The 21,081-nt window shown below is 42.3% G+C and overlaps 10 protein-coding genes across 10 annotated transcripts; 2 read left to right on the top strand and 8 right to left on the bottom strand.

The window, feature by feature from the left end:
* Positions 1-59: 59 nt before the first annotated feature.
* OSH6_3 (Oxysterol-binding protein OBPa) lies at positions 60-1,525 on the bottom strand (the record flags this gene model as incomplete). Its single annotated transcript, XM_064831999.1, has 7 exons — positions 60-146; positions 204-482; positions 535-632; positions 695-858; positions 918-1,231; positions 1,296-1,384; positions 1,462-1,525. The coding sequence occupies 7 exons, from the start codon at positions 1,523-1,525 to the stop codon at positions 60-62; spliced, it is 1,095 nt and encodes a 364-aa protein (XP_064678279.1).
* Positions 1,526-1,746: 221 nt separating this feature from the next.
* ATC70_012828 (Nickel/cobalt efflux system) lies at positions 1,747-2,766 on the bottom strand (the record flags this gene model as incomplete). Its single annotated transcript, XM_064831998.1, has 4 exons — positions 1,747-1,890; positions 1,949-2,088; positions 2,143-2,521; positions 2,572-2,766. 4 exons carry the CDS (start codon positions 2,764-2,766, stop codon positions 1,747-1,749), a joined length of 858 nt encoding a protein of 285 aa, XP_064678278.1.
* A 172-nt stretch (positions 2,767-2,938) lies between these two features.
* On the bottom strand, positions 2,939-5,058 carry ATC70_012827 (uncharacterized protein; the record flags this gene model as incomplete). The annotated part of the gene is made up of 6 exons (XM_064831997.1): positions 2,939-3,960; positions 4,018-4,321; positions 4,380-4,434; positions 4,487-4,740; positions 4,796-4,833; positions 4,884-5,058. The coding sequence occupies 6 exons, from the start codon at positions 5,056-5,058 to the stop codon at positions 2,939-2,941; spliced, it is 1,848 nt and encodes a 615-aa protein (XP_064678277.1).
* A 114-nt stretch (positions 5,059-5,172) lies between these two features.
* Positions 5,173-7,891, bottom strand: ATC70_012826 (uncharacterized protein; the record flags this gene model as incomplete). Its single annotated transcript, XM_064831996.1, has 8 exons — positions 5,173-5,700; positions 5,760-6,220; positions 6,294-6,359; positions 6,414-6,527; positions 6,583-6,721; positions 6,774-7,369; positions 7,429-7,657; positions 7,718-7,891. The coding sequence occupies 8 exons, from the start codon at positions 7,889-7,891 to the stop codon at positions 5,173-5,175; spliced, it is 2,307 nt and encodes a 768-aa protein (XP_064678276.1).
* A 491-nt stretch (positions 7,892-8,382) lies between these two features.
* FSH3 (Family of serine hydrolases 3) lies at positions 8,383-8,844 on the bottom strand (the record flags this gene model as incomplete). The annotated part of the gene is made up of 1 exon (XM_064831995.1): positions 8,383-8,844. The coding sequence occupies one exon, from the start codon at positions 8,842-8,844 to the stop codon at positions 8,383-8,385; it is 462 nt and encodes a 153-aa protein (XP_064678275.1).
* Positions 8,845-11,707: 2,863 nt separating this feature from the next.
* Positions 11,708-12,438, top strand: ATC70_012824 (uncharacterized protein; the record flags this gene model as incomplete). The annotated part of the gene is made up of 4 exons (XM_064831994.1): positions 11,708-11,720; positions 11,786-11,929; positions 11,996-12,106; positions 12,158-12,438. 4 exons carry the CDS (start codon positions 11,708-11,710, stop codon positions 12,436-12,438), a joined length of 549 nt encoding a protein of 182 aa, XP_064678274.1.
* Positions 12,439-13,360: 922 nt separating this feature from the next.
* ATC70_012823 (uncharacterized protein) lies at positions 13,361-15,698 on the top strand (the record flags this gene model as incomplete). The annotated part of the gene is made up of 8 exons (XM_064831993.1): positions 13,361-13,479; positions 13,534-13,636; positions 13,722-13,810; positions 13,880-13,970; positions 14,029-14,122; positions 14,201-14,452; positions 14,518-15,179; positions 15,237-15,698. 8 exons carry the CDS (start codon positions 13,361-13,363, stop codon positions 15,696-15,698), a joined length of 1,872 nt encoding a protein of 623 aa, XP_064678273.1.
* Positions 15,699-15,722: 24 nt separating this feature from the next.
* Positions 15,723-17,347, bottom strand: CDC7_2 (Cell division control protein 7; the record flags this gene model as incomplete). Its single annotated transcript, XM_064831992.1, has 2 exons — positions 15,723-16,141; positions 16,195-17,347. 2 exons carry the CDS (start codon positions 17,345-17,347, stop codon positions 15,723-15,725), a joined length of 1,572 nt encoding a protein of 523 aa, XP_064678272.1.
* Positions 17,348-18,148: 801 nt separating this feature from the next.
* ISC1_2 (phospholipase C type enzyme) lies at positions 18,149-19,486 on the bottom strand (the record flags this gene model as incomplete). The annotated part of the gene is made up of 3 exons (XM_064831991.1): positions 18,149-18,283; positions 18,353-19,147; positions 19,199-19,486. 3 exons carry the CDS (start codon positions 19,484-19,486, stop codon positions 18,149-18,151), a joined length of 1,218 nt encoding a protein of 405 aa, XP_064678271.1.
* Positions 19,487-19,994: 508 nt separating this feature from the next.
* Positions 19,995-20,777, bottom strand: ATC70_012820 (uncharacterized protein; the record flags this gene model as incomplete). The annotated part of the gene is made up of 1 exon (XM_064831990.1): positions 19,995-20,777. The coding sequence occupies one exon, from the start codon at positions 20,775-20,777 to the stop codon at positions 19,995-19,997; it is 783 nt and encodes a 260-aa protein (XP_064678270.1).
* Between the last annotated feature and the right edge of the window lie 304 nt (positions 20,778-21,081).

Genomic DNA, 21,081 nt, shown 5'->3' with positions numbered 1-21,081 from the left:
ATCATCATTATTCAAAGAAAATGGAATATTTTTTTTTTTATTCATCTAGGTAAATGCTACTATTTCTTAACAACTTGCACAACGTCTTCATCGCCTACTAAGTGATTGATACCGACACGTTGAGGATTGTGTTTTGTCGAAGTTCCCTACATCATATCGCTCGTTAGTGCCGCTCTGTTACCACTCCTACTCGAAACACTCACCCAAACCAAGGCATATCTAAAGTTATCGGTCAAGGTTCTGTGAATAGCATGACAGACATGCTCAATGGTAGCTCCGTTTCTGACAATAAGACCATCGCTGAAATCAGGATATTCGCCTCTCTTCTTTGTATACACGCGCATTAAATTTAGCTTTCTCCAAATCGTTTCAATGAGATAGTCTAAATTGAGATCATCCTCACAAGACACAACAACAGTATTATCCTCATGTGCTAAACGGTTGACTTCTTCCAAACTAATTTGATCAATCTTGTTGTAACACTACCAAACGAGTGAGATTCTGTCCTGCCTACCAAGCCGATCAAACACTTACATAAATACACTTGATGTATCTTCTGTTGCCGAGAATGACATCAATAAACTGATCTACTGTAATGTCTTCGCGAATAACGATATCTGCATTGAAGATTTCTACATGGAAGAGCATCAGCCAACTGCACAGATTGCCTTCCTTTCTCTCTGCGTACACATACTGTAATCATGCAAAATGTTGTGCACCATCTTTTGATCGATCTTTGTTAACTTGAGGGTTGCATTGAAACTGATACCACCAGCCTTCTTGATTTTGAAAGAGACATTGGGGAAGCTTTGGTTCAAACGGATACCGACAGCTTCCAATTCAGCTTCCAATAAAGGTCTACCATTTCGCCTTGTTCAATACCTCATCTCTTTCCCACCTTAAATCCTTATCCTTACCTTTGTTGGGCAGATTTGGTAGCATCCAACATCATCAAAACAACATCTGCAGTACGAGCCACGGCAATGACTTGGCGACCGCGACCTTTACCTTGAGAAGCACCTTCAATAATACCGGGCAAATCGAGCAATTGGATGTTGGCACCCTTATAAGTGAATTTACCGGGAACACAGGTCAAAGTCGTGAATTCGTAGCCTGCAACAGCAGATTCGGTTGTTGTTAATTTGGATAACAGTGTAGATTTACCAACAGAGGGGAAACCAATCATGACCACACGCGCATCACCCGATTTCATGACATCGAACCCTTCACCCTATGTAAGTATGGCATGGCATTAGCATTTCTGCAAGAGCATTGGAAATTGAGAGCATCCAAACCTTTTCAGACTTTGTCTTTGCACCTTCCAAGAGTTGTACACGATATCTGGCCAATTTGGCCTTCAAGAGACCGAGATGGTATTCGGTAGCTGTAAATGGTCAAAGAAAAAAGTTTTCTCAATGTTAAGATGTCTGCAAATCAACAAGGCAAAAAATGATAGCTTACCCTTATTCTTTTGAGTACGCTTGATTTCGTTCTCGATATCATTGATTTTCTCGACGATACCCATCTTGATTTAGCTACAAAGGTTTTTGACAATTGAAAGAAGAGTGATTATCTCAAATATTTGGCTGTAACAAACAACGGCTTTGCAAAGAAGCGGTCTTATACACCACCTTATAGCGTCTGGATAGTCACATCAAAACACCTTTGGTCTGTTCAACAACATCAAGGCATTGGGAATCATCATACAAGTTGTGTTTATTTAGTATATTTTATTTATCAAGAAACTCAAGATCTTCCTCTCATCATTTGGCGCTTTGCTTTGCCTGGTCGCTTGAGACTACTCTTCTTATTGAGCGACATACCCTTCTTTGCAGGATTTGCATTGCTCTGTACTCCTTTCTTTCTCTTGCCCAAGGAATATTTCGCATCCTACACAATGGTTTTAGCATTGCACGATTCATCAAATGTCTATACTACGAGCATTTACCTTGGAATCTCTATCGTAGTTCTTTGCAGGTCTATCATCCTTTGATTTTCCAGTATTCGTAGCAGCCGCTAATCTCTCGGCTTCGTCTAAATCCACATTGAATTCATCATCCAGGGTAACTTCAGCTCCATCCTTTCTCTCTACAGTCTTGGCATTAGATCAAACCGAAACATTATCCTCGCAAATCAACCTACTTCTTTGCAACAGTTTGGCTCTCTCGTTTATCTTGGCCTTTTTCTGCTCCTTGTTAAAAATGTGTAATCTACGCAATGCATCTTCATCTCCATCCTTGGCCTCGGCAATCAATCGTTGACGCACAGCTTCCATTTGTTTGTCGTCCTTCAACATGGGCGCAATAAAGTTATCAGGTCGAAAGAAGGCAGCGCCTGCTTCCTCGGCTAATTTTCTTCCTACGAGTGCTGCTTCGAGTGCTTGCTTGTAGAATGCTTCCTCGCGCAACAGATCGTCAAACACATCGGCTACTTGAATAGGCTCTTTTGATGTCACTGTCAATGTCTCGATCCATGGCATGTCATTCAATTTAATGTCTTCTGTAATACGTTCCAAAGCATCCTAAAGCCTATATTGGTTTTCTGCTGAAAGCTTCGATGATCCTCTCCTACCTCGTTATTCACCAGCAGCTTTTGCTGAACTACCATGTCGCCATATTCATCATCGATATCGTCTTCCTCGAGATCTTCTAAACGGATCCAAGCAGGCTCAGCATCCTCTTCCTCTGCTACTGTATCGTTGCCTATTTCATGCTTTTCTGTGGTTGGAATGTGATCCAATTTTGCTTTTTTATGTTGAGGTGCCATTTGTAGATTTGATGAAAGAAAAGTGGTTTGAAAGGTCGAGTAAAATTTTTTGGACCAGCAAATTTATGTGACCTCTTGCATTTAGCAGAGAGCATTTATGCACACGCACTGCCAAATGTCAAAACTTGAATATGCAGAATAAAATGCCACATTTTATTATCACCCTGATGGTTCACTCTTCCTCTTCTCTTTCCTCTTGTAATTCTTTCTGTTCCTCATCTACAGCTTCTTGGAACTCTTTCTCATCCTCCTCGCCAACCTCGACAGATCTCTCCAATGGCACCGCGGCAGGAACCGATATGGCAGGAGCACTTTGTTTATGTGACGAATGGTGATGATGGGCATCTTTTAGGATAAAATTCACCTTTCGCACTTCTCCATCTGGGCCCACCAGCAAGCAATTGGACAGACCATTGTATTCGCTTTTATCCACCGAGCTCTTTCTTCTACTGACATTCACCATACTGCTTCCTAAAGGTTCCCTTGCACAAGGCACCAGTTGCCATCCTGATCCAACATGATAGGCACCCACTTGCTTCCCATGTCTCATTTGAAACACCTTGAGAAATCCTCGTTTCGACGAATACATGACCAGAAATTGCAGTATTTTGGTGGATTCTCCTCCGCACAAATCTCGTTCAAATACCTCTACCCAACCACACACGGCATCACGCACGCCTTTCCACATGCGGATCATTTCACCTTCAATGACATCCCATAGTATCACCCGTCCTAGAGCATCTGAAGTAGCAGCCAATGTTTGTCTCTGTGCGCTGGTGGATGGCGGGCAAATACTGATGGCGTTAATTTTGCGGTAAGTGTCGTTCAGTGATAATATAGCAGGGATCGGTGTGGCCGGCTCTATATGGCTCGGTGGACGTCGCATGTCAGGCACATAGGGTGTAGGCCCTCCACTATGCGATGCTCTGGTACCGTTGTCGCTGTTGCTGGATCCCCACCACGATTTCGCAAATGAAAAGACGGGCGATGTTACTCGAGAGACTACATAACTGGCCATGGACGCTGCTGACATGAGTGGCCTGCTGGATTCCGATGTTGCGTAATAAGTAAACATGGGATGTGCACCTACACCAATGTATCTGGAAGTTGCTGATTTGGATGGAAATATGGTAGTTGTAGATATAGTAGTGGATGGGTCGAGGTACGGTGATTGTGAGTGAGATGGTGAGGGGCCTATGTAGATCAGTATTAGTCATACTTGCCTTCACCGTATAAAATTGCATACTCTACCCAAACTGACAATATCGAGCACTTGATCTTGATGCTGGAGATCCCATTTTTTATATGTAAAAGCCGTGTGCATGCGCGAAGCATCGATGCCACTTTCTCTTTGGCCATCACACACTCGCAATACCATCCATAAACTCTGACCGTCGATACTCACAACTCGATTTCCTGCAAACAGAATAGAAATGTCTTCATCCTCTGTGACAAATTGTTGAGTGGACACCTTAAAGATAGGTGGTGGCGTTCTGATCTTCATGGTCAATACAGGGGATGTTTCCAGTTGCTGTTCTGTCAAGAGGACGCCCGCCTATTCACACACAAGTCATTGGTATATGAAAAAAAGCGAAAGCGGTTGATTTGCTTACATCTGAAAATACTCGAATCCATCCGGTATTGTAACCACACATGACATAGTTTTGACTAGAGGGGAGCGCATGAGACATAAGTATACACATACCCAGACACAACCTACGTGAGTCGAGTGGATGGCACAAATAAAGGCAAACACAATACAGCAGTGATCTCCTCATGTGGTTGACATCCTGAGCCTTGGCCTAATGCTGAATATTCTCCCTCATTGTTGAGTTGGACCATGACAAACTTTGTCTTGTATGCCAATACCAGGCTCTTTCCTCCTGCAGATGCTGATATCAAGAAACTATCGCTAATGGGTATATTGGGTGAAGGCGAGCGTGTGATGATGTCTGTCGCTGATGGCACAGGTTCCTGTTCTTTGACTGTAAGCGGAATGCTATGCTATGGCTGTTCTGCTTGAGATTACCTCATCTACTTCGTCTTTAAACACCTTGTTCCAGCCGTCTAATTTGTATCTTGAGCATGCCGCTCTGATGATGCAATGTCTATGTTACCTTCTTTAGGTGCTTTGATGATATTCGATTCCTCTGTGCTCTCGTCAGTAACATCCTCAATGGAGCTGGATGCTTGAGGCACATTGCCCATCAAGATCATGAGTATCGGTGGCGGAATTCTGTAATGCGCATCCAGAATGCACTTGATTCTCTTGTTGGAATGATCATTCGACATTGGATTATGCAAGCACGCTGTTGGGTTCAAAGAGAAAAAGAGATTGGAAAAGCTGAAGCTACACTTAGTTGGGTCATGGTTTTTTATTCAAAGCCAGTCAAATGAGCACATCAATTATTTTTTGCTGGAGAGAAGCATAGCACGGAAATCATCATTGGTTTTCTCTGGAGCATTCTGTGTATCCTCCTTGGTGTTTGCTTCCTTGATAGTTTGGACATCGTTGCGGCTCAACGTCTTTTGCGGTAATTTGACAGATTTTCCTCGTCTTGTATTGGGTCGAATGGATCGAGGTTTTGCCTTGAATGGCGCAATGGGTCGCTTGAAGTGCTCGGTTTCATTGGATTTATGCTTCTTGGCACTTTCATCGTCCTCTTTATCATCTGTAGAGAGTTTACGCTTGCGAGAGGAAGCATCTTGTTCGGAATTTGCTGGCTCGGCAGATGGCGTGGCATCTTGATTAGCAGCAGAAATAGCTGACTCATTGGCAGCGGATGCTTCAGTAGGCTCTTCGACCTTTGGGTTAGTGTGTTGGCCGTGGATGTGTGTAGCACCTTCGTTGGGTGCTTTATGTTCAGCAGCATGCTCCTTTTTCTTTTCTTTGGCTCTTTGCTTTTGTGCCAATCTATGGGCACTCTTTTTTTTCTACCGCAAAATGGTGATTAGATAGTAGATCATGGATACTAGGTCGGCAATAACCTTACTCTGTCCATTTCTTTCTTTTCCTTGGCATTGGCGGCCTTTTGCTCTTCTGAGAGCTCTTGCTTTTGTTTGTACTGTGGCTGGTGCTGTGCTTGTTTTTGAGATTGGGCCTGCCATTGTCTTGCGAGTATCTTTGATTTCTGGTTGATTTTGACAAGTGACGTTTCGTAAGAGGCCAATGTACCGATTTCATGCTCCACAGACGTCCAAACACTGATTAGTCTCGCAGGATTGTCGATATTCTTTTGAATGGCTTGCTTGAACAATGACTCGCACTTTTCATAATGACCCTGATCTCGTTCAAACATGATATAATCAATCCAGGCTTCTGTATTGAGGCCGTGGTGTTCCACTACATTTTGCCAGAGTTCTTTTGCCTTGTCCATGTCCCCCAATCGTTTCGCAGAGATGTACGCATAATATTTTTCAATGCGGTAGAATGGGTCTCCTGAATCTGGAAAAGCTGTTTGATTTTGTATTACAACAACACAATAAAGTTAGATCGAGCAATTCAATGTGCTGCAAAGCGAATCTACCTTCCGAAATATACTGCAAGCATTCTTCAAATGTCACCCTCAAATCCATCACTTCATCATCGTCCGCTACACATACAAATTGAATAAAATGTCGCTTCCAGTAAGTTGCAATGCACTTACGATCTTCCCAATCAATCTTTCTTCGCTTGAAATCACACTTTGCAAGCAAAACAGCGACTAAGTCTTCCACGCTCGACAAAAGGGGCTTTGATGATAAGGCGCGATCGAATATATCTAATGCAAGTGAGTACATTAGTCCATGTGTCACTCATACAGCAAGCCCATTTACCGTCAATTTGATCGTCCTCCTTGTTTCCAAATTCCATCAGTCGAGCCAAATGAGCCCAAAGAGTACCAGACCACGGACAGTTGCGAATAGCTCTCAAACAGGTTGTCTCTAAAAATACCTGCACTTTGGCTTGTTCGATCTACAGCACACATGAGTTTTAATCAGTACCACAACCCAACCAGGTTACATACCAAAAACAAAATATAATCATCCCACAAGGCAGGATCTGTGCAGTAATATACAATAGCTCTCTCATAAATCGATCGAACATAGACAAGCGAATGCATATTCTTTGTGCGTTTCTCGTACTCAATGTACTGCTGAAATGCGTCTAATGAATATCCTGCTGTACTCAATTGCATTTCATATTGATCTCTTTCCTCTGCTGCCTTTTTGGTCTTGGCATAGATTTTGTTGGCTTTCACCATGGTGTCTTCATAATTGCTGTTGTCGTAATTGGAAACAAAGGTAGAGTAAGCACTGAAGGTGTCCTCGCAATTGATATGGAGCGTTGCGAGTCGATCCATATACATTTTTCGCACCAAATTCAACTGATCTGCGTCCTTGAATCGCTCTAAAATCTCCAACTCAAACTCGGAATACGGCTTCCAGATATCTTGACTGGATTTCACATGAGCACTGGTGGCACGCACAGCCTTCAAAAGATCTTGACGAGTTTGCTCAATGAATTCGGAAACTGATTCGTCTTGATCTACAATATCCTCACTGAACCCTTGATGGAACTTGTCCAGAATATAGTCTACATAGTCTTTCCAAATGTTGATGGCTAGAAGAAAGGCATGAGGCGCTGAAGAAGCTAGCAGATATCATTGCTTGGACACTTACATAGATAGTCTTGCTCAGCATGGTTATATAAGGAGAGCAACTTGATTTGCCCTTCCACACTGGTATCCTTCTTGGCATCGTTGATCCAATCCAGCCATAGGGGTTCTGTCAAAGGGTAAATATCATGCATGGCGACACGAGCTTCTTCCAGCTGATCCTGCAAATCCAATTGCTTTAATAATTCAATGTACTTGACGTGAAGTTCGTATTGCGTGTTATCCTCCATCAACTAAAAAGTAGACGTAGTCAGTACCCTTGCTGTATCCCTTATAAAGTGTTGCATTTAAACCTTTTCTTTAATCTCCAAAAGTTCATCGTAAGCTTGCATCGTCTTTTGACCCTCCAGTTCCTCTGCTGTCAAAGCGGCTTCGTTTTGGTCATTTCCATCCATGGTTTGTTCAGATACTACTCCTTCAGACATCTCCATGTTGACATCGACTTGTTTCTCTTCTACTGCGTCCATATCTAACTGTTGAATGAATAAGAAAAAAAAAGAGAGGATAAATATCGGCTCTTATTCCAATGTCACAAAAGGGCACTCGTTTGGTCATTACATGTGGAGTGTAACTACTCTCGGATTAATAACGCAAGAAAAACGAAGATTAAACAGCCATTATTCAAAAGTTTCGGCAATACCATAGAAATACGACAAGAAAAAGAAGCAAAGAAGAATATATATATATATATATATATATTCCATATAGTAAAAGACATTTTGCCAGACTGACAAACGTGATATACGATTCAGGGGGGTAGCTGCCAAATGATCTAGAAGTGATTATTGGAGACTGGCATTGGTTTAAAGTCTTTCTTCAAGTATCTAGTGTTGCCTATACGCTAAATTGAAGAATAAATCGTAAAAATTTGATTGTTTTCAAAAAAGAAACTCAAAATAATCCATGATAAATGTAAGATTATTAATAGGTTATCAAAAAGAGGAATTTATTGCTGGCATTATTTGCACAAGTCATGACAGTTGTAATCAATTTGATTGATGCATCTTGAATCCTTAGCCTTGAAGAGGGTCTTTGATCCGTCGGCACCGTAGAACATGTAGTCTTTGCTTGCCTCAGTTTCACAATCAGCTTTTGTCAGCTTGCCACCACCGCTAGTAGAAGAGCAGCTAGAGAATGAAAAGAAACCTCCTGATGGAACGATACGGCACAGTGTGACATAGTCAGAGCGCTCACATTTATCAAGATCAGCGTTCAAGTTTTTGATGGCGAAATCAAAAGAATTTCTGCAAGCCTCTTCACCTTTCTTAATATCACATCCATTTTTCGTAAAAAAGTCGTATACACGATAAGCTTGCTGGATACAGGCATTTTGGTTTCCAATTGCGGCAGCAGAGACTTGATGGCTGGCAAAAAGAGCCACAAGGACAAGAGTCAAGGTCAATAGAAAGTAAGAAGGCATTTTGATGAATGATGTTGTATTTGGCTACAAAATGAGGCCCTATTTATATGGCACTGGATGCTAGTCCAGATTCAAGTCGGCTTGTCCAAGTTGGCTTATGCAGGGTGTAGCGTTCGTACCAATGCATGAAAATCAAGAGGTGATTATGCGTGCTATTCGTCTTATCACGGCGATCACTGATCTCCTCCTGAATGTACACACACACACTATTGAGAACTTGAAGTATCCATAAACTGGGCTCATTTAAAGTTTGGTTGGTATACCTCAATACTATGCGAGGGCTTGAAGAGCAAACACAACTCTATTTTCGCTCAAAAATTGTAATGCATTTCATGCTTGAACAAGGCCAACTTTTTTTTTTTTTTTTGCTATTACGTACGTATGTTTGGGATAGTTCCTTAAAAAAATTTGGCGATGATCTATGCGACGTCTGTCTAGTATATCAGCAAACCAATAATGATACACACTGCTGTATCAAGCAACATGTAGATCACATAACGGCTATCACCATGTATAGTATTGTTTTTCTTTTGCAAAGGTGTAATGCGCAACATGGTTTGAATCTCAAACGGGTATTGGTGAATGCAGCTTAGCCCCTCAAATGCTACGTTAGTTGGGATTGTGCAAACAAAATCAAGATATACTGCATACAACCGAATAGAGTGTGGCAGTATAGGTTGCAGGCTACCTTGAGCATGTCCGCATAGGCTAGATATCAACATATGAGAGGATTAACTGCTGACATTTACATTTAGTTGCTCCCACAGCTGCATTATGTAAACAGACAAACAGTTTTGACGAATGGTTTCCTGTAATTCTCTATCATTAATGCTTAAACCAAGATTTGACAAGGTTGGCACAATAAGTTCAAGCTTTGTTGCCACCAGGTGCAATGAGTGATTTATCCAAATCGAGTCAAGAAAATTCAGCACAGCATTGCAGAATCAGGATCTGCCAAGCGCATTTGTCTCCTTGTGAACGATGATTATTGTGCAAGATTTTGTTGGCTCGATACAGACCGGATTCTTTTAAGCGCGCAAACTTTCCAGTTGTAATCTCTAAAATAGCTCACCTGATAAACGCTTTAGCTCGCAATGCCATTCGTATCAGCTATAAAGACATCAAATACCACCCATGATACGATACGCATGGCATAGAATTTGGCTGCCACAATCATTGACATCTCCGATCCAGTTTTTTTCGGCTAAAATAAAGATTATTTGCTCGTTTTGCGACTTGATTGAACTATTCTGCACAATTCGACTATACAAGTCGTGCATATTTCTCCCTGCTCCCTTAAGCTTCCTAAAAGTACTTTTCAAGACGCATCTAATGGTGCTAAATATAAGACGTGCTCTGAACAAACTTGTCGGGCAATTCTTGAGATTATGAAATGAGGTTTAAGGCCAGAATATCGAGATTTTGTATATAAAAAACCTCATAGATAAGGCTTCAGGAGTTGCGTTGGATCGAGAGCAGCATTTTGGATGAATAGATGCCATAGTAAAAGTCTTCATTTTTGTGGTCAATAACGCGATTGCTTGTTTTTCGATGAAAACCGTGAGGGGTACCTCATGCTTTTCAGTCGAATGTTGGCCATGATTTTTTGGTCCCCAAAAAGTTGAGCAAAGGTGTCAGGAATGTACTGCTACTCGAGTACAAATGTTTGGCGCTATTCCAGTGGTCTAGAACAGCTTCTAACACGAGAAAACACAGCTGAAGTGCAACCAAATTTCGCAGTGTTTTGCATATGTACAAGTAGTGAGAGGCTATGCAGGTATGCTGCCTGCCCATACATGAATCGCTCCTATTGATACAGGCAAGGAACATTGTAAACGAGTTAAATCCATGGATAGGTTTCGAGCGATGGTAATACTTTATGGTATTAGAGCATGCAGCGGTAGAAATGCCATACTTTGAACAGCTGTTATAGCTAAGCTCCTGTCTTGTTGATTTGTAGGATCAGACTAATCAGTGTATATGAAACGAATGCGCTCGGCTAAAGCTTTCTTTTCTAAGCAATGGGGCTATGGGAGCAGACAGTTTCCTTGAGCAATGCTTGCTGCATGATTATAAATCCCAAACATTGGTCAAGTGCTCAATTGATGCGGCAACGCCTTGAATAATTTTCTTGACTATCTCGAAAAGGCTTTTATACGGATTGTCCTTGTGGCCAGCAAGAGTGGCCGTGATGGAACGAATGCATTGAGCAGTCTGTATTCGCGACTCATCAGCATCATCTACATAAGAAAAAGCCTCTCGCCTTTCTAAACATTTGCCTTGTGTAAAATGTTTGACACACTGCTTACACACCATTCACCATCTTACGGAGCGCACAAGGCTTTTCGATCACTTGTGAATCAGCCTTTCAAGTAAAGCCTAGCGAATCAATCCATCTAAGTATCATATTGAATGGAGCCCAGTTGCTCGAGTATAAACTTTAGCCCTTTTGTGAGATGGATGACAGATCTGGAAGCGATTCGAAAGATGTGCTTCCTGCAGAGTACTAAATTCCCATACCATATTCCATGAGCAAACCACTCAGGGTTACTTTAGCATTGCGCTTTCCTTTTAGGTAGAAAATCCCGTAGAGAAAAGCCCTACTGTCCTTTCATAAAAAAAAAGGCCAAAGGTGGGACGTTGTACATGGATACGTGAGCATCATTTAATGGATAATCTTATGGCATGTCTATTTTGGAAAATCGCGCCCTGACCCCGTCAAGTTCGCACTGTGATTAAGGTTTTAATCTTACAGTTGGGGAACACTCCTTCCCTTACCCATATATAAAGGATCTTATCCGAGATTTGGGAGCCTTTTTTTCATTACGTTACTGTGTCTATTCTCTGAACAAAAAGACATTTCATGAATGCCTTACGTTACAGCCTGCTGGTGATAAGCTTCCTCTGCTTGGCATTACGACATATGACCATGTTCCCGAAGACGTGGAGGAGATCATATCTGATTCCATCAAACAAGGCTACCGTTTAATTATTACTATTTTCAACGATGACAATGACGTTGAAGTCGGCAAATGTGTTACAAGAGCCATTACCGACGGTATTGTCAAGCGCGAAGAGCTGCTCAGTATGTATCATGATGCCTAATTGAACATTAGACATTTAGGAGACTAAAATAACACATGTGCAATAGTTGTGGGTCAGCTTTGGAGCAGCTATCGTCAGAAGCAACATATCAAGCCTGTCTTACAGATGGCACTCGATAATCTTGGCTTGGACTACATTGATCTTTATCTCGTACAGTGTAAGTTAGCTTTTGCTATTTTTTTCATTGGCTTATTGTGCATATATGTAGTTTCCTTTGCCACTGAGTATATTGACCTTAAGCAGTTTTCTCCTGAAAGCGAGGAAACAAACAAGCTGAAGCTCGCCAGCGTTTCCTTGGAAGAAACCTGGCGTGAACTGGAAGCACTGGTAGATGCTGGCGTCATTCGTAATCTTGGTATCTCCCACTTCAATTTCCAGTCAGTCATCGATCTTCTCCGTTATGCTCGTATTCGACCCCGTGTGCTTGAGATTGAGCATCACCCTTACTTTCAACAAAAAAAAAAGCCTGGTCGAGTGGGTTCGCTCTAAAGGCATGCAAGCTATGGCATACGCTTCATTGGGTAGTATATCCTATTATTACAACCTACAAGATTTGGCAATGAATCTCGTTGTTGAGAAAATTGCGGAGAAGCATCAGATCCGCGAACGTGAAGTTGTTTTGGCCTGGATTGTTCGTCGTCAAGTTGTTTTTAGTACAGACGCTGGCAATACGTATTTTACAGAGTCTTACGTAAATGTTGACCAGGTCGAGTTGGATGACGACGATATGCGAACAGTTGATGATTTAGAAGCAAATGCTCGGTTCTACCACTTTTCCGTCAATGTTGATGGCAATATCCTTCCTGTTTTTTTTTAAATAAACAAGGCACATCTGTTGTCTATTTGAAGATTCATAAGGATAATTTTGAACTTTAGAAAACCCAAATCAAAGAGCTCACTTCCAAGCATTGTCTAAAGCTACGCATTCTAAATGTGCTTCACCAAATTGAGAACAATGTTTATAATGCTATATAAAATCAGCATGGGCGTAATATATGGCTATGTCTCATGCCATATTGGTCGCATGTATTGCTTCAAGTTGAATGCCTTTAATCAAAGAGGGGCGCCTGGAGATGTTTACTCGACTTCCAGCCGGTAAAAGTATGGAACCAATGTGCCAAATTCTTTGCATTTCCAAGGAAAGTCATAATAGATGTAAAGATTTTTTTTTGCATTGATTGTAGCTTGTATTGACTACAGTAAACGACAATGCTACTTGATAGATGGAGTATAGACTTTAGAAGCTGTATCGCAACTCTTGACACCGTAGCATTCAACCAGATCCGTCACTTAGCAACCACGATGATGGCGCTGCGTTTGAAACCCAAGATTTCTAATAAACTTTGTTGTAGAAGCATCAAGTGAAGCTCCTGGCCCTTTTTTTTTTATTATTATTATTTACAAGACGATTATGCTCTTGAATAGACTAAAAGAGAGATGGGCAGCGAGGAAAGCCAACAACAAAGCAATTGATCCAGTAAAACGCGCCAAAGTCTTGCGCATCACACAGAAATCTGTACCCATCTTGAGGTAAAAATTAGAGTGTTGGTGTGGAAATGATGATCAACTCACTCTTTCTGGTAGCATACTCTTGTTTGTCATTGGTATTGCTTGGCTGCTGATATTACCTTATGATGGATACAATAAACGAACCTACATTTCTGAAAACGCACTATTACCTGGACAGGTAAGCCAACATTTATAGTGTGTGTGTGTGTGTGTGTGTGTTCCTGACAAGGATGAGCATGACTCAACACACCTTTACGTAATAGGCTAATTTAGATTATGGATTCAACGACATTCGCACTGCAGAAGACTACCGCGATAAACTGATGGATATCCAAGATAAGGATAGTGAAACGTAATGGATTTGCATGAAAAAAAAACAACAACAGTACACCACATGCTCAGAATGACACACTCTTTGTAGGAGAGCCAAGTTCATCCATCAAGAATTCAGACGTACAGGATTTGTGTCCACGATTCAACAGTTTGAGGTCAAGGGGAGAGAGCCAAAGAAGGTGGGTAGCAATAGAGCAACCTCCCTAGGATGAAAGCTAATTGCTTCTTGATGAAAAGGGCGTGAATGCATTTGCTATTAATAGAGCTCCTCGCAGCGATGGTAAAGAGGCACTTGTTCTGAGTGCATCATGGAAATCAAGAACCGGAGAATGTATATATATATATATAGCAATTCCTTGCTTGTCAAACACACTTATTTTTTTTTTTTTTTGCTAATGATGGTCAATAGACAATACCAACGGCATTGCATCCTTATTGTCATTAGCCAAGCTGTTCAAGAGAAACGTCTACTGGGCCAAGGATGTGATTTTGCTAGTGACAGATGAGGGTACATGGGGCACGCAAGCTTGGCTGGACGCTTATCATGGCACGACAGACGAATCTGCCTCTGTCGTGATGCCCAGATCAGGTGCAGTGCAGGGCGTTGTCAATTTAGATTTCCCAGGCACCCAAGACTATGAAACAATGGGCATCTTTTTTGGTGTGTATGACCGTTGGAATGCTAAAGCCACCATGACTAACCCATTTGTCTACATCTGTGGGTAGAGGGCGTGAACGGACAACTGCCAAATCTAGATTTAATCAACACCATCGTAGCAGTGGCCACAAGAACCCACCCACCTATTCGAATCACGCTGCATGATACAGTCAAGCATCCGTTTGAGCATCATGCGTATGGTAACTATGTCGGATCGTTGAATCACATGCTGCAGAGCATGAAGTATTTGGTGCTGGGACATCCATCCAGCGACTCTGGACTCTACCTTCGCTACACCATCGATGCAGTGACCATTCATGGCATTGTGGGCAGTGAGCATCTGGGCCAGTTGTATGGATTCAACCGCATAGGCAGACTGGTGGAATCCACCTTCCGTAGTCTAAACAACCTGTTGGAGCACTTTCATCAGTCCTTCTTCTTTTACCTGCTGCCTCAACCTGCTCGCTATGTTTCCATCAGTCAATACATGCCGCCTGTCATTTTGTTTGCATGTGCCTTGATCTTCCAATCGCTGGCTCTCTACTATTTGGGCACGAAGCCAATTGAACCAGAAAAAACGGATGTTTCCACAGCGTATTCCGTGGGCAAGAGACACACCTTGTTTGCATTCACTGTGCTGATTATTTCGCATGTGGCAGGCATTGTGATATTCAACCTGATGCAGCCTTCGTTTGGATGGAAGTATCTCGGCCAATTCACAGAAACCGAGGTAAGTGAGTGCAGCGTGCTATTTAAATGTGTTCACTGACCCCCTAAGATGCTACAGGCGATCACTATACAATACACTACTTCATCCGTTATCGCTCTGTCCACAGTCGTATTATGCGTCATTTGGATCAGCACACAACCGGCTGTGGAGCACGATGGCACTATCCTTAAATCACTCTGTCTTGCAGCAAGTGCATTGGTGATCGCAACCGTCTCACTCCTGAATTTCACATTAGGCATTGCAACAGCCATCTTGACTGTGATACCCTATAGCTTCATTCGCCCCTCGTCGCATGCTATTGGGAAATGTGTGCAATCTGTCGTCTTGCTAGGCTTGAGTCCTATGGGGTTGTTGTATGTATTCAGTTTGACGAGTGGACTGCCCCAAGTGGACATCCTATCCACACTCATGCTGGATTACCAAATTGTAAGATCCTGGTTTCTGACGTTTTGCTGCACCGTGTACTGGCCCATGAACATGGCCATGCTTATATTGGTGTTCACACAGTCATCCTCTTAGCGATAATAAAATATACAGGTTTATTTATAAGATATATGGTTTTTGTGCAATAATACAGTGCCAGTTAATGTAGGTTTTAGCGCGCTTCCATTCTGCTGGCAAGCCAGAGATGTATTCGTCGTATTTTTCGTGATGAAGGTTCATGACTTGAGAGAGCCAAGGCTTGAGGGACTCTAGTAAGAAGAGGTATTGACTAGACATGGCTCGTGCGAATTCAGAGCAGCGGTCTTGTTGTGGTACTTTGGACAGTGGTTTATCAGCAACATCTTTTTCGTCTTGGTCTTCCTCTAGAATACTATTGTTGTTGGAGTGCGATGATCCCCAGCCCAGAGGAAATGTTTGCGAGCAATCCTCCACTCGTTTGAATCCGTTTATGGCAAGCATAGTGGGTAAACGATGGACAGCATAAGGGTCTTGTTGACGAATGGACAGGCCATTGATCACTAGGGCAGGCTATTAGTCTCTATGGCTCTATGGCTATACAACAACTACTTACATGTGTCGTTCATCATGCATTCTTGCTCCAAGCTGTTTTGTGTTTCAAGATCAGGTTCCACACACTCAATCCAACCACCAGGCTTTAGGATACGTTGATATTCCAACAATAACGGCTGCCATGTTTGTCCAGTAAAAGCCCAGTTCATGTCACGCTGATAAATGTAGTCTATACTATTATCGGGAAATGGCAAGCTGATTGTTTGTGCAATATGCGTCACCACCAGTGAACCGCATGTTCTAAAATGGCAATTGCGTGGCTTGATGTCCTTTGGATAAAATGCATTTTGATCGATGCCGATAAAAGTGGATTTGGGAAATGCAGTGCTCATCTCCATGGTCCATGTGCCTGGCCCACAGCCAATGTCCAGCACCACAATGCCCTTTTGCAATTGAGATTTCAATGGCGCATTAAAGTCTGATCCAAAGGCTGTTCTTAAAAGATAGTGCTGTGCTACCATGCGATCTTGCTCGTCATTATTGAGTGTCAAGACATAAGGCTGGGGTTGTGTCTCCATGGATTTCTTGCGTTGGTAGTGGTGGTAGTGGTGGTGGTGGTGGTGGTGGTGGTGCGATGGTTCGGAAGCAGTCTTTGCGGAAGGATGTGTGCGAGGATGGTGGCGATGGCTGTTTTTTCTGACGGTGGATTGGATCTTGGCTGTGAGACGAGGTGGATGGAAGGTGTTGACAGTGGATGCTGATGTGGATTTGGTCATGGTAGGAGCCATCAAAGGCTGCTGTTGCTGCTTTAGTTTCTGATCCATGATTTTGATGAGGATTTCCGAGCTGAGAGGTCTTTTGCGTGAGGGTGGCCCAAGTGCAGGTGCCGGCGCACCAGGTGCCTGGTAATGATGGTAGCGGTGTTGTGATGGTGTGGAGCATGATGGCGTTGGAATGATGATGGCAGAGTCAGAGAGCAGAGATGATGTAGTGATGGTGGACGTGGATGGCGATAATTCAGGCTGACGGATGTTGTAAGTTTTAGGCTTTCTGTTGCTGTAAGCGGCCTGCGCTACCTTGGAAGCTGTTTGGAATTGCTTCTTCCATGGACCTACTTCAGCGACGATCTCTGATGTGTAGAGTGGTCGATTGTAAGATTTCTTTTTCAAAATCTTTTGGAGAAAAGATGGGCTATCAAACAAAGAGTGATGCATTTTTATTATGTACAGTTGCAAAGAGAAAGAGAAAGATGATGTTGAATGAGAGATGAAATGCAAAGGGGGGGGGTGGGGGTTATATATATATATATATATATATACTATGATCCCCCCCCTTATTATGATAATCATCTTTAAATTGACAAAAACAACAACAACAACAACAACAACAACAAGCAAGCAAGCAAGCAAGCAAGGAGTAGAATGACCATATGGATGTAAAAAGTTACGGTCGAGTGGATTCCGGGTGTTGCATCCCACCCCCCCCCCCCCGATTCATGATCAATATACAGAAATCAGTCGATCACTATATAAAAATGCGTTTCTCACAAGTTGTTTGCTCATACATTGAGTATCCTTGACAACTATTAAACAAGTTTTTTTGTTTAACCTCATTTAATTTTGATTATTCTCAAGAAACAACCGTGCAGACCTAAATTATTTACTTTTAAGGACATACGGTTTTCGTGTCTCAGATCATGGCACTAGATGGTAGAGTGGCAATGCAAATACACTGGCCAGAGGGATGCAACATGCGAATGAAGCATAACAACGGATGGCTATAAATATAGGTACATCGCTTTAGAATGGCATTAAAACAAGGAGACGAGAGACAGCGACACACACACATACACACACACACACACACACACACACACACACACACACACACACACACATACACACACATACACACACATACTGCAAACATTCGCATGATGATCCTAAATGGCGATTTCTCTCTTATGCTCATACATGATACATGCCTTTTTGTGTAATCATGAACGCTTTATTTGTTTAATGTCCGTGGATCATTTGTTTATTTTCTAACGTCAAGGCCTTTTTACGCTGTAAGGCTTTGATGGCTTTTTCTCTTCTCTTGTCATTTGAAACTTGTTGATGATCAATAACAGGTTTTTGTCTAAAGTATGGCTACAATTAGGATAGCAAAAAGTGAGTTTGTGTGAGAAAATAAAGCATGTAACGGATTCATTATCTTACCTGGCATCGCCATGCTGCATATGTTTTTATGCCTGTTTCTGGATTCACATCCACAATCTCCTTTGCAGGATCCACTTGTCTCTGTATTCTCTCTTTCAGCTCCAGTGTAATCGTGTGCATTTCATCTGCTGAATTGCACACTGCTAGTCTGTCCCTGAGGTCTGTATGCACGGGCAGACTGGCATGGAACAGCTTAAACAAGTGCGCTTTGATAATCACTGGCCTGGTCGGTGCCAGTGTGTTACAAATGCTCAAGTATTCCAAGGCGATATCAAAGGTGAAGGGCGGCATGTCAGTGGCCATAAACAGCGTTGGATTGTATAAATGATTCTCGGCACTCATGACTCCATCTGCGCCTGTCATGTCTAAACAATGCTGCACATCATCGTAATAGAGTATATTGCCATTGGCTATCACTGGTACCTGGGGACACTGCTGCTTGACTGCCTTGATCTTGCTCCAGTCTGCGAGTCCTGTATGATGGCCTTTTTGCTCTCGTAGTCTGCCATGCACAGTCAATAATTGCGCTCCTGCCGCAATCAACATGTTGGCATAATTTACTGTTTTTGTCTCGCTTGAAAACACTCGGATCTTGGCTGTCACTGGCACTTGCAAATGTGTGTCCAATGTGGAGATCAGTTTGTAGATCAAATCCCAATCGTCCTGCAAAAACGATCCATATCTTCCCTTTTTCGCAATGTATTGAGGACATCCCAGGTTGAGATCAATAGCATCGCATTGATGCTCCACCATTTTAGCTGCTTTCAATAGCGTGTCTGGATCATTGCCGCAAAACTATCTCGAGCGTCAGTTGAGCCTAATCCGCCATGGTGCTGCTTCTCTTACCTGTACAATCAAAGGTCGGTCTTCTGCATTGGTAGACCACTGGTCATCTTGGTATTTGTAGCCATGGATAGGGTCACTGAACAGCTTGGAGTGGAACATGGGTGTGTAGCATAATTGGGCATTGTACCGTCTGCTGAGGATTCGCCAAGCCAGTTCAGATTGTTCCACCATGGGCCCTACAATGTATTTCGGCGATCCCAATGTCTTTTCGTAGAACTCATAGCCTTTTAATTTGGTGCTTGTGCTATAACGTCGAGCATGATTTAATAAAGAGCTTGCACATGTCATTTAAATAAATTAATGTTTCAAGGGGGGACGAGATACAAAAGCGGATCGAAGCCACTCTTGAGTTTTATTCATGGTAGGAGTCACTCAGGTTCTGCCTGCACCAAATTGCGGTAATGTTGAGCGCCATACGACGTTTGCATTAGGGCAGCTGAACTTTGTGCTCCCTTAAAATGTCTATTCATGAAGGCATTGCGTATATGCATTGAAAAGTGCAGAGTACGGCAAAGAGAGAGCCATATAGCTATCGTCAATTCAAAACGGAAGAGCTTCTATCTAATGTCTGCCGCCCGTGAACGGTTAGTGGATTACAATCAGATTTGTGGTAAAAAAAAATGAGGCAAACCAAACACAAGAAAACGCCCCAATCTTAGTTAATCAACAGCCTCACATTGTAGAGTGGTAAATAATAGCAATTTTTTTTTATTTTTTATCTATTTAAAATGTACAAAATGGGATGAATGTGTTGAATGAAAGCGAGAGGGTAAAATATCATATTATAATGTATAAATTATTCAAATGTCTTCTTGAAGCTAGGACGAGCTTGAAGGCGTTCATAATAGGCTTTCAAGTTGGGGCGGTTCTCAAAGACTTGTTCAGGCTTGCGGACAATGAGATCGCGGAAGAGATAGGCAGTGAAATGAACATCGGCAACAGAGTAGGTACCAAAGAGATAATCACCATTTTTCTTCAACAAATCTTCAGCACGGTCGAGGAATTGCTGAGCAGTTTCCCAAAGCTTCTTGTTTAAAGCAAACATATCCTCGGGCTTACCGCTCCTGTAATAATCCAAAAGGTCTTTGGTTTCATCAATGTTCTTCTGGTAAAGAGCTTCGTGTTCAGGAGCTTGCTTCAAATAAGTTTCCCAGCCCTTGATACGGCCTTCCAAGAAGGGAGGCACAACGCTTTGCTTAGCATTGAGCTCTTCTTGATTGCCAGAGGTAAAGAAGAGAGGATTACCAACATCGGCTTCTTCATGCATGTGCTTGAGAAATGCATCGATTTCAGCCTTCTTTTCAGGAAGACTCAACTTGTTACCAGCCAACTTGTCCAAGTATTCGACGACAGACTTGGTATCATCCAAATAAGATTTCTTGCCATCTTGATCGATCTCCAAGGTGGGGACAGTGTGGTTAGGATTGATTTTCAGGTATTCGGGAGAGAAATTCTCGGCTTTGGAAAGATCCACTTCAACTTGCTTGACGTTGGGGATGTTGAGTTCATTGATGGCTAAGCGAGGGACACCGGCCCAAAGAGATAATTTGAAGGTGTAGAGAGTAAGATTAGGAGACATTTTAGGTTGTTCTGTATACGGAAAATAGAAATGAAAAAAAAAAAGAGGAGGCCTACCAAGCAATGCATGCTATTTATACTATATGGCATGTTTGAGGTGTGCAAGGGTTTCGGTCTCAGTAAGGTAAAGCCGCATAATCATTCTGGTTGTCAGTGTTACTCTGTTGCATTCTTTAGTAATCCTTGTTCAGCGCCATGATTGGACCAGTGCCCAATGCAGTAGGCCACGTAAAAATGCAATGCCATTTTGTATCACACATTAGAATATCAATTGTAAGCATCAATTATAAATCCATTTCACGTAA

Source organism: Mucor velutinosus (genome assembly GCF_035048745.1).
Source record: "Mucor velutinosus strain NIH1002 chromosome Unknown tig00001569, whole genome shotgun sequence".
In the NCBI taxonomy this organism is placed as follows: domain Eukaryota; kingdom Fungi; phylum Mucoromycota; class Mucoromycetes; order Mucorales; family Mucoraceae; genus Mucor; species Mucor velutinosus.
Note: the sequence above shows the minus strand (reverse complement) of the source record. Positions and strands in the feature narration are given on the sequence as shown.